Source organism: Microtus oregoni, unplaced genomic scaffold, assembly GCF_018167655.1.
Source record: "Microtus oregoni isolate MIOR12 unplaced genomic scaffold, Mior012 000000F_ref0000247, whole genome shotgun sequence".
NCBI lineage: Eukaryota > Metazoa > Chordata > Mammalia > Rodentia > Cricetidae > Microtus > Microtus oregoni.
The window spans coordinates 18,350,001-18,362,761 of record NW_024543059.1 but is presented as its reverse complement, the minus strand read 5'-3'; the positions used below and the strand labels follow the sequence as shown (position 1 = coordinate 18,362,761).

At 40.9% G+C, this 12,761-nt stretch overlaps 1 protein-coding gene across 1 annotated transcript in view; it reads left to right on the top strand.

Moving 5' to 3' along the window:
* Positions 1–12,761, top strand: part of Agbl1 (AGBL carboxypeptidase 1) — a 720,481-nt gene that overhangs the window by 349,527 nt on the left and 358,193 nt on the right. Inside the window, exon 19 of the mRNA XM_041650016.1 lies at positions 7,764–7,893. Within this exon, the coding sequence (XP_041505950.1) occupies positions 7,764–7,893 (130 nt within the window). The remainder of the gene's footprint in view (positions 1–7,763; positions 7,894–12,761) is intronic.

The following is a 12,761-nucleotide window of genomic DNA, read 5'->3' as shown; positions in this document are numbered from 1 at the left end:
TGAGAGATGAACTGATTTGCATTTTGAGGGTGTTCCTGGGATGTAGGATGCAGGTATTTCAAGGTGAAATGGGAACCTCTGAATATCTGGGTATCTAAAGTAACAGACTTTCTGCATACAAAATTTATTTAAACTGAAGCTCAAAAAGTGTGGCAAGCTAGGCTGGGGACGTAGTATGGTTGGTAGAGTGCTAGCCCAGTGTGCTTGAAGTCTGAATTTTGGTCTTCAGAATGTCACAAACTAGGACAGTGACCCTTGAACTCAGGAGGCAAAGCAAGAGAACCAGATATTCAGTGTTCTCCTTGGCTGCATAGAAAATTCGAGGCCAGTCTGGAATATATGAGAACTTGTCGGCGGGTTGGGGGGAAAGGGAGAGGAAGAGGGAGAGGGAGAAGGAGAAAAAGAGAGGGAGAGGGGGAGGGGAAGAGGGAGAGGGAGAGGGAGAGGGAGAGGGAGAGGGAGAGAGAGAGAGAGAGAGAGAGAGAGAGAGAGAGAGAGAAGATAAAAACATAAAAACTGCAGAGGGCTAGTTGTAGCATATTACCTGTGAGGACAGGAAGTATGTGGTATTTTTCCCGTGAAAGTTTGTCATGTTCAGTGGGGAGGAAGAGCACTGATCACTACTTACTCTTCGTGTAAGTAAAGCGAGACGTCAAACTCTATTTGAGGGATGACCCCTTTCCAGAAATTACAGGCTCTGGATGTCTTGCCAGCCCGTCCTCACTGTCCATCTGCTAATTCTCTGCACATCGAAGCGGCAGCTGTCATTGCCGAGAATGCTACAGTAAGATAATAAGATGGGGTACATTTCATCTTTGCTTAAAACAAATCCCCGTGAAGAGCAGCAGCAGCTCCGGGGATGAGAGAGCGATCTCAGGTGTCATTAACATAAAATTCCAAATGGATTTGCAGGTTGGGAGCAAATGGATTTGCTTTAAAAGCGAAAGCTCTCAAGGTAGGGGTAGTACACACCGTGGCCCTCTGCAGTCACTGAGCTGGAGGAAATATCAAAGCCATAGGTGTACACAGAGATACCTCAAAATCACAGCCACGCATGCAGGTCTGAATATAAATGCAAGCATATGTGCTTCTCAATTCTGCACAGCCTAGCTATGCCACTGGGGTGGTTCAGTTTCTTTATCCCAGAAAGCAAACAGCTACCAAACAAAACTTTCCCTAAACTAAGAGCTCTCTACCTTCTATATTATTTTCACTGTCACAACTTTTCTCCACATCCAGATCACAAATAGTCTTGCACATCTTCTCATCCCTTATGCCTGGCTAGTAGCCTAAAGAATAATCAGTAATACCTTTTCTAATTTTTTGGTTAATTTTGCTTTGTTCCATCCTACTGCCTCCACTGTGAAGTGTGCTTAAATAAAATGAAATTTCAAGTGGATCACAGCCTCTTCTCGGTGGTCTCTGTCCAAGCTTCTCCTCTATTCAGTTCACCCTGCATCTTGGTACCCGACTGTTTCCATAGGCAGTATAGATTTCATGAGGCAAGGAAACAATGGACATAGTCACACTTGTGCTGTGCATCCCTGACCATTGCAGATATGAATGAAGTTCTGGAGAGAGTCGTGTGTGTGTATGGATGTAGCTGTGGGTATACTCACATGTCACACTTGACATAGATAGGATTGTGCAGCTAGTTTTCCTTGTAAACACAGATGTTAGATATAATTTTATTTGATTGTCCAGAAGAAGACCAGGGTTTGATGGTGCACGACAATGATGCCTACAATGATGATAACCTTGGAAAGCAGGTTAAAAGTATTTAATTTTTCCATGTGAGATTGCTGGCTCTAAATGAGGTCTCTGAATCCCATACATAGTGATGGAACCAGACTCTGGAACTATGTCTTCTTACTCAAAACTTGGGCGATTTCTAGCTGCAATGCAGAATTTGACTTTCTCTATTTTTGAGAAACATGGTATAGAATTGTATTTCTGCTGTGTGGTAACCTATGAACCTTGCCATGAAGATGTCACCCCTGAATCTGGTCTCCATGGAGCTGAAGGAAAGAAGATGGAAAAAGAATTGCAGAATTGTTGATGCTGGACACAGAACAATACACACCCTTTGTTTACATAAACAGGAAGTCTCTGAAAGAACCTCAGCTCATTTCATCATGGTCAGCGTTACAGAGAAAATAAAATCTGCGCTGCTGATGAGAATCCAGGTCAAGACAAGAAAATGACAGGGCAATTAAAGTGTCTTCAGGCTTTTGGATGCCTTGACTTGAGAAGAAAAACTAACGGAAATGCAGCAAATATGCAGAGATCAAGTCTAGCATATTCTTCATTTACGCTGCTATTGGCATGAAAAATTAGTCTGTTGCTATGTAACCCATGATAACCTTGAACTTCTGATCTCCTTGCCTCTGCCTCCTGAATGTTGAGAGTACAGATATGTGCTCCCACACCTGGTTTATATGGTGCCTGGGGTTGGACCGATGGCTTCTTGCATGCTTAGACAAACACTGTTACCAAGTTAGCTACATCCCTAGCCCCTCAAGTCAAATATTCTATAGCAAAATCAGGAGAAATGAATGATGAAAGATCTTCAATTCCTGGTGATCTTTAAAAGAGAGTCTACAAGCAACTAAAAACTAATGTCTAAAGATTTCAGAACATGGAGATTGAAATATTGTAAGAAATATTGTAGTAATAGGGGAGCGGCGGGGCTGCGTTCCCAGCACCCCGGCCACCTGCATGGCTAGCTTATGCCCAAAATAACAACACACAAACTGTATTCATTTAATCACTGCTTGACCCATTTCTATCTAGCCCTTACTGGCTAATTCTGATATCCCGATTAACCCATTTCTAATAAACTGTAGCACCGGTCTTACCAGGAAGATTCTAGCCTATGTCCATCCTGGGTTGGAGCTTCATAGCATGCGTCTGCCTAGGAGCCAGGAGCATGGCGTCTCTCTCAGGCGTCTGCTCCCGAGAGGAGAGCTGTCGAGACTGAGCTCATTTCCTCTTCCTCCCTTCATTCTGTTCTGTTTACTCCTCCCACCTATCCTCTAACCAATAAAATGGGCCAGGGCAGTTCCTTTATTAGCCAATGACCTTCCTCCATCATTTCCCCTTTTTCAGTTTAAACAAAAAAAAAAGGCTTTAACTTTAACATAGCAAAATTACATATAACAAAACAGTTATCAAGTAAAAGTTACAATAATTTTTATCATAACTAAGGAAAATTATAACTATAACTAACTATTCTTAACTCCATCAAAGACTCCAGAAAGATACAATACTACCTAAGCAAACAAGAAAAAAGCAACTTTTAAAACTCTAGAAATGACAGAGACATCTTGCTGCCTGGACAGTCACCCAAAGTTCCTCTGTACAGTTGGGGCATCCATCTTCAGCCTTCAGGCCCATGGTATCCAGCAGACATTTCCATAAAGCAGGAAAATTCAAAGTCAGTTCAATCACTATCTGTTGTGTTCTGCAGAATGTCTCGCATACTCTTTCATGAATCAGGAACCCCGAAAGATCATCTCACCTTAGGCAAGTTCAGTAGTCCTCTCTCTGTGGGTTCTCTGTGTCCAGCTTATGCAATAGTCCAGGCAAGAGCAGTTTCTTGCCCAAATGGCTATCAAACTCCATAAGGTGCCTCTTCGATGCCCATCTTCCTCTTGAAGTACATTGATGCTGCCAGGAGCAGAGTGTCTCATTGTCATGAAAAGTCCTCAGTTATTAAAACATTTAAAATGCCATATTCTATAATCTTTGAAAAATATGAAGAATGCCTATCTAAGATATATATACGCACATCTAGAAAATATTAACTATCATGATTACAAACTTGACTATTATTTATGATTATCCATCAACAACCTATATTTCCTATTATACAGTACATATTTAAATGAACTACACAATCACAATACCTTAATCAAAATCAGAAACACTTATATATATATAACAAAATTGACCGTAAATCTCTATCAATAAAGCAAAATCTATACTAATGCAAATTATTCATACCTATATCATATCCCCCTTTAAATGTAAAAGAACATTTATAAACATTTTTTGGGAATATGGGCGCAGTTATTTCTCTCCGAACTGCTTCCTGCTGAATGGGGGCATCGTTAATTAGGTCTTTCATGGTATAACCTGTGTGCTAGTTTCATCTCAGTTGGCAGTTGAGCAAAGTAATTTTCTGAAGATGTTCACTGCAACCCTTCAGGAAGGCGAGGTCCATCATACCAAATTGGAATAGAAGAAATGAACAGCGTCTCATCCTCTGTGAAAACAAAATAAGAAACTCCTTTCCAAAGCATCATGTCCTTAGATCCAAATTTCAAAGTCAAGGCATCAAAATATCTATGTTGGATTAGCTCAGCAGCATTTATAAATAAATATGTTTTAGTAGCTTTTGCTCTTTCCTCAGCATTCAAATAATTCAAAGAGAGTATAATAGCATACAGTATCAAAATTCTCTGTGTATTTTCCATCTTTGTTCAGCTTTGTTTTAACCTCTATTTCGTTTATTTTTACTTTTAACTCTTTGCTTTTTGAGACAGGTTCTCTGTATCTTTGACCTGAAGTAACTCTGTAGACCAGGCTGTCTTTGAACTCTCAAAGATCCGCCTGTCTCTGCCTCCCAGGCATTCAGGATTAAAGGTGTACGCTACTATACCTTGAACTCACAGAGATCTGTTTGTCTCTGCCTTCTAGGCACTGGGATTAAAGGCGTGTGCTACCACACACAACAACTCTCTTCCTTTTTTTTGTTTTTTACTTTAAGAACTTCAACTTTTAGTCTGCATATATTTTTAACACACTTGAAACCATTCAGAAATTTTCTCTGTCTTTGAATCTCTCTTTACTGTATATCTCTCTTTTTCTGACCACACGAGCCTTTAAATTACTGAGCAATATGGGTAGGATTAAAGGTGTGGCTTTGCCAGCTAGATTTAGTCCATTCCTTAGCTTTCCAGCCTCATGGCGGATATACAGGCTGTAGCCATGTTTACTGCAACAACTGTATGGCATTTCAAGGTCCCTGCCAGCAAGTGAGCTACAACAGACAACACTCAAGTCCTCTCCTGCCTCAAACAGTCAGAGTTTGCCCTGGCAGGATGGCCCAGAAAGCCGGCATTTTTAAACGGCGCAGCTTTTTTCCTGCTATGGCTGAAAACCGAAAAGCATGCGTTCAGCTTTTTGTCAACACCGTTTAAGTGTTTCGTGGCAGGACCTCTTAATGAGCTGCAGGGTTTTGCAGCTAAAGCTGAGTCAGGAAGCCTCTCTTAGATGAGAGTGCTTGCTTGCCTCTAACAAGCAGAGCAGACCCGAGAACACAGCGAGTCTAGTTGCCATCAAACAAATCGTAGCACTTTACTCCAAATGCTCTATTCAAAAGCTCTGTCTCCCGCAGGAGCCAGACAGAGATCGCAATGGCTGCACAGCCCCAGGAAGTTGCGCTTTAAAATGACACAGCGTTCTTTTCTGCTACTGTTGCCGAATCAGGAAATCTCTCTACAGAATGCCACCAACAAACAGCAAAAATCTGTGTTAAACTCTCGCTCCCTTATTTTTAAGTCTTCTCAGGTTTTTTAAGTGGGTTTAGTCCATCACGTGGGGCGCCAAATGTAGTAATAGGGAAGCGGCAGGGCTGCGTTCCCAGCACCCCGCCGCCTGCACAGCTAGCTTATGCCCAAAATAACAACACACAAACTGTATTCATTTAATCACTGCTTGACCCATTTCTCTCTAGCCCTTACTGACTAATTCTGATATCCCGATTAACCCATTTCTAATAAACTGTAGACCGGGAAGATTCTAGCCTATGTCCATCCTGGGTCGGAGCTTCATAGCATGTGTCTGCCTAGGAGCCAGGAGCATGGCGTCTCTTCAGGTGTCTCCTCCCGAGAGGAGAGCTGTCGAGTCTCTGAGCTCACTTCCTCTTCCTCCCAGCGTTCTGTTCTGTTTACTCCTCCCACCTATCCTCTAACCAATAAAATGGGCCAGGGCAGTTCCTTTATTAGCCAATGACCTTCCTCCATCAAAATATTATAAGCCTTTTCATCGCCAAGATTAATTGAAAATAGGACAGTGGCTTCAAGGCAGAAAATGTGTCAGTTTCTATATTTAAATGTCAGAGGAAGATGTTTCTATATTGTTTACTGAATATCAATTCTGACATAGTTATTTATGTAATTTAAATTTCTATATTTTTGAGAATTTAATACATGAGTTAGGTATTTATATCACATTCACTCCGTCCTTTCCCCTGTCTACTTCCCCCATTTTCTCCCATACTCCTTTAAAATTAATAGCCTCTTTTCATTATTGTTGTGCATACACACACACACACACACATACACACTGAGTCCCTTTAGTTTACTCATATAAACTACTATTTAGGACTAACCCCTTGAGATTGATTAAATTATTGAAGGCCTCACCCCTAGAAATAACTGATTAACCCATTCCCCCTCTCTCATACCCATTGATTAACAATAGCCATTCATCTAGGGATGGAATCTTGTAAAAATTGCACACATAATCCCATCCAAATAGGCTTGTTGACAAGTACCATTACACAGTCTTATATGGTTGGCCGACACATTTTCTTTTGCAAGTTTGATGTTACTAAAGAATATTCTTGCCTAGATTTCTTTCACTCTAATGAGGAAGACCAAATAAATAAAAATAATATTAATACAAATTTCTCCAAAATGGTTCTATAAGGACTGTGATTAAGGGTGGAACAAACAGGAATAGAATTCTTTAGCTTGGGAACATATAAAATTTTGGGTGCTGGGGTAGCCCACTGAAAGTTAAATGGGTGGGAATGGATAGACTAAATATGAGAAGCTTAGCCAAATATATGTCAGACACACTTGCACAGCTGAAACCAAGCAGTTCTTTTGTGGTGGAGATGAGAAGGGTACAAGTAGGAGGAGATTGAATGGTGGTGGTTCTGGTGATGGATATGTTTTATTGACACCCTCCATCTGTAGCACCTTGTTGGTTTCTTGTGTAGAGTAAGTGGCATCATACCAGGAATGCGTCCTGTGGATGGGTGTTTCTGGGAAGTTTTCCAGGTGGGTTGGCCTCCTAGGATGCCTCTACCTGGTTATAAAGCTGAGTCATCTTTGAAATAAACATGTTAGCTTTGACTGTGAGTATTCCCAGGGAACATGTGATCTTGAGCACATTCCATTTCTTGTAGCTTTCAGGTATTTCCCATGACTAGGGAGAGAAACAATGGAACAGAGACGGGATGTGTGGGCTAGAGACAGAGACCTGGGTATAAAGGGCTTTTGTTACATGTCTTGGGTCACTCATGTAGTTGATTTTAGGCCTTGATTTCTTCACTGGGTGGTAATACTGTTGAGTTTCACAGAGTTATTGGGTCAGCATACCCAGTGAGCTATCTTGAGCTCAAATTAATTATTTGTGGAATTGAGGGACCTGGAGAGTCATACACTGAATTTGTTTTTTATGGGTATACACAGTGGAAACTTGTGTTTCCCAGATTTGTCTCAAAACTCTATTAACCCAGCATTAAGTCAAGTGCAGTTTCTGGTTCTTTTAGCAGCTGTAAATAAGTAGGCCAGTCCGGACACTTGCAGGACAGATCTGGAGCTTCCTGGACATCTGGAGCTGGTAGCAGTTGGGCAGGAGTCAGAGGGAAGTTGGATTCATTAGTTTGTTTGTCTGCTTGGGTTTTATTCTACGAAGCTATTTTTCTTCGAAATGTCTGATTCTTTGTATGTTGTTCCTTCTTGCAGTCACAGATGCTCACTGAGGGGTGAGGACCTCAACAGACAGTGGCTCCTTCCCCAAGCTCATCTCCAGCCAACCATCTACCATGCCAAAGGTCTTCTCCACTACCTGAGCAGTATTGGCCGAGGGCCTGTGGTGAGTCACTTCCTTCTTTTCGTCAATTCTTCTCATACATTACCAGATTCCTTCCACCCTCCAGCAGGCAGTTTATCAGCTGTCCAGGCAATAAAAACAAAGGGGAAAAATGTATGTGATAACTTTAATGAGGAATTTATTATAATAGTTGTTGTATCAAGTTACCACACACTGTCATACGCTATCCAGCAGAATAGAGTCTCCTTGTATTACAATTCTGGAAGCTGGCAGCCTACAATCAAAGAGAAGGCAAGCTGTTCTGATGCTGGTGGTTTTAGGAAAAAAAATAGTTCCTTCTCTTGCAGTGTGTTGTGGCAACCTGTGGTGCTTAGCAGTCTTTCGTTTATGGTGGCTTATTTGAGTCATGGCCTACATCTTCCCAGGACTATCTGAGCTTGATGTCTGGTGGTCCTCATTCTCTCTTCTAAGGATGTTCATCATTGAATTGGAGCAGTGACTCAGTTTGACCTCAGCATTTTTCAACTTGTCAATATGTTTCTTCTGTATAAGGACATAGTCCTAGGCACCAGGGATGAGGGTGGCAAAAATATTTTACAAAGATGCAATTCATCTTACAAGAGGTTCAGAACAATGGTTCAGTACTCACTGATGCAAACTGGACAAAATGTAAAATGAATAACATTTTCTTGATTTAAATTTGTCTAGTTTTACTCCTGCTTCATTAAACTAGACAAAAATATACATACCTATTAGAGGATGGAGAAAATCTTCTAAATGTTCATATTTAGATTCAACTAACATTCATGTTTTTCAAGACAGATCTAGCACTATTTTAGGCTGTTTCGCATGTAGGGTTTTCAGTTCCAGGTACTATGCAAATGATGTGAGACAGACCCTTTGAAAGGAGAGGCCTTAGCTCCAGAAAAGAAAGAGGAAATGACAAGAGGGTGGTCTGTGGGAATGCTCTTGAGTTGTCTACAAACTGTGAGCAGATCCATCAGCAGAAGTGTGGGGGCAAATGTCCACATGTAGAGAGCTTAGTTAAAAGTGAAGGGACATCAGAATGGGCAGCTCTATCCTAATCCACTTTCTAAAGCTTCTACTATGTGATTGAGAGCATGCCATGTTTAACGAGTCCTGGGAAGCTGTGTGAATGTGTGCTTTAGGTTTGTACTCAAATGTCAAGATCAAAGATCAACATGTAAAGTGCTCTCCATAAGGCCATTCGAATGTACACAGCAGAATAGAGATTCAGTTCTCTTGTTGGAGGCTGCATATACGTTTCCGGGCCACCGAGACTCCCGAAATAATTACACAGAAATCTGTATTAATTGCATTGCTGTTTGGCCAATAGATTAAGCATATTTCTCGCTAGCTTTTACATCTGAAATCAACTCATCTCTATTAATGTGTGCACCACTATGAGGTTGTGGCCAACCGGCAAGTTTCCAGGATCTGTCTCCTCTGGTGGCAGCTACATAGTATCCTACTGACTCCACCTACTTCTGCCAGCATTTAGCTTAGTTTTCCTGCCTCGCTCTATTCTGCCCAATCACAGGCCAAATAAGCTTCTTTATTCATTCACCAACAAAAGCAACACATATGCAGAAGGACTTCTCATACCATGTTGTGGTTTTTCTTATTGATTTTATTGAGCTCTACATTTTTTTCTCTGCTCCTCTCCCTGCCTCTCCCCTCCCTTTTAACCCTCTCCCATGGTCCCCATGCTCCCAATTTACTCAGGAGATCTTGTCTTTTACTACTTCCCATTTAGATTAGATCCATGTATGTCTCTCCTAGGGTCCTTATTGTTGTCTGTGTTCTCTGGGACTGTGATTTGTAGGCTGGTTTTCTTTGCTTTATGTTTAAAAATCACTTATGAGTGAGTACATATGACAGTTGTCTTTCTAGGTCTGGACTACCTCACTCAATATGATGTTTTCTAGCTCCAGTCATTTGCCTACAAATTTCAAGATGCCATTATTTTTATATGCTATGTAGTACTCCATTGTATAAATGCACCACATGTTCCTTATCTATTCTTTAGTCGAGGGGCATTTAGGTTGTCAACAAAACAAAACGGCAGCCTACAGAATGGGAAAAGATCTTCACCAACCCCACATCAGACAGAGGTCTAATCTCCAAAGTATACAAAGAACTCAAAAAATTGGTCATCAAAAGAACAAATAACCCAATAAAAAAAATGGAGTGCAGACTTAAACAGAGAACTCTCAACAGAGGAATCTAAAATGGCTGAAAGACATTTAAGGAAATACTCAACATCCTTAGTCATCAGAGAAATGCAAATCCAAACAACTCTGAGATTCCATCTTACACCTGTAAGAATGGCCAAGATCAAAAACACTGATGTCAACTTATGCTGGAGAGGTTGTGGGGTAAAGGGAACACTCCTGCATTGTTGGTGGGAGTGCAAACTGGTACAGTCCCTTTGGATATCAGTGTAGTGATTTCTCAGAAAATTAGAAAATAATTTCCTCAAGACCCAACAATACCACTTTGGGGTATATATCCAAATGATGCTCAATCGTGCCACAAGGACATGTACTCAACTATGTTCATAACAGCTTTGTTTGTCATAGCCAGAACCTGGAAACATGTTGTGATTTTTTTTTTTTGATGTCACACTATAGCCTCTCTTTGTGACTTTCTCTTTGAGAGAGTATATTGATGGTACCCACATCCAGGTTGAAAGATTTCATGGACCTCAAAATAGTCATTAACTTGTATGGATACTTTATTTCAGTGAAAAGAAACAGATTAAAATAGACACCTGACAAGGCATACATGTCATATCTATGAGGGAGCTGGTGTAAACTCCCCCTTCTGTTAGAGCTTGAAAGAGAATTCTCTGGCAACAGTGTAACCACCAATTAGATAACTTTACCTGAACTTGATGCTAAGGGTATTTTTATCCTATTATTTTAATTATTTTTATATCTATAGTGTAGTATATAATTCAAAACCTGCGTATGATAAATAATGATCAATTAAGAGTGTGTAACATTTCTATCTTCTTAAAAATTAAAAAAAAGAAATATGAAAGACAAACATTCCAAGTTCTCATTTATTTGTGGATTCTTAAAATGTCAATTTCAATATAGAATAATGGTTACTAACAAGTTACAGAGGAAGAGGGATAAAAGATGGAGGGAGGATGGATAATAGACCCAAAGTACAGAAGCAGGGAGCAGTGAGGTCTAGTGTTTCTCAAAGCAGTAGACTGACTGCTGATTTACAGGGACTTACATGTTAGAATTTCAAAGGCTCCAAACACAATGTGATTATGAAGGTATAGATATGTCAGTTGCCGTGACCTGATTATGCCACATTCTATATGTACATTGAAATATCACTGCATACCCCATAAATAGGTTCAGATAAATTTTGGGGAGAAGGTGGTCAGCTACGTAGCCATGGGGTGCTTTCCACAGTTAATTCTTCAGTCCAAATCCATCCTCCTCCAGATGTCAAACTTATGCCTCCAGGTTCAAGCCTTGCACCAAAACTCATCCTACTAGCATTGATTATCTGGCACTGCCCAAATCCCCAGCCAATGAGAGACACTCTTATCCAGCAGAACATTCCAAAGGATTAAAGGTTCATCTCCAAGAGCTCATCAGAACACAGGGTGTTCTTTGAAACCTGCCAAGTTCCACTGCTCCAGATTTGCCAAGTCTACTTCTCTTTTGCCATAGAACAACGTGTGCTCCCACCTCAAGAATCTAAATTCAACACTGGGTCAAATGTATAATATCATGCTGCCGCCATGCCTGCATCACCCAAGGAGGTAGTGTCATCTCTGCTGGTGATTGTCTTCAACAAGCTCTCCAATGCAAGGGTCCAATCTCATGGTTGCAAGCTGGAGGAAGGATGTTTCTCTATGTGGGAAGCTTTAGCCTCCAGGAGACGAGAGCGATTCAGAACGGAAGAATGCCATATCTGATGCACATTTAAACGCACGCGCATAGTAAACCCACCACGAAACGGGATTTCTTTCTGCTCCGACAATCTCTAATTGAAGAGCACGGCATTTATTTTAAAGTGTGACAGGTGAAAGGCTTGTTTAAACGTATAAATAAACATTAATTAGCCATAAACACGACAGCCGCAGAATTGTTTCCTGCTGGGACCATCTGAGAGGTGGGTAGAGAAACAGCTGAGTACTAACTGCTACTCCCGGTGCTATGGAGCTCTCTAATTGGCTGAATGCCACCTTTTCGTTACCTACAGGGCTAAATTTAACCCTCCTCCCACCGGCAGCTGCATCCCCATCATTCACTCCTACTGGTCCTGTCCTGGCAGGGAAGAGTCCTTCTGTGTCCACACTGATTTTTAAGTTCTATGGCTGGAGATTAATGCTGACTCTGCCTCGTTTCTGGGTCTTATGAAAATGTTTTGAAGTACTGGGAAAACATTCTGTGATGGCTGGGAAGATCCACCTATTATAGATGCTTCTCAGGTATTTGAGTCTCGGGTGAATTAATGTGAGTCGCAAGGACCAAAAGGATGTGAGACAGAGATGAAAATCACTGTGCTGATTCCTCTGAGGCTTGCCAGTAAGCAGGCATGTACCTCTATCCTTCATTTCCTGCATCTGTTCACCTTCCCTATAATGTGAACAGTCATCTCCCTGTTTGTATATTAATTTATATCATGGAATTGGAATGATTATGGTAGGCACTAGTGATGCAAAGCCAATATACACATTTTGTTTTATAGTTTTTAAAACTTTAATAATCATGCATACATATAGTATGTTTGAACAAATCCAGCCCTGTTGCCTCTCCTCTAATTCCTCTCTTACACCCCCTCCCACTTTTCCCTTCCAATGCTATGGGCTTTAAAATATAATCTAATACCTACAAAATCTATTTACTGATGCCTAT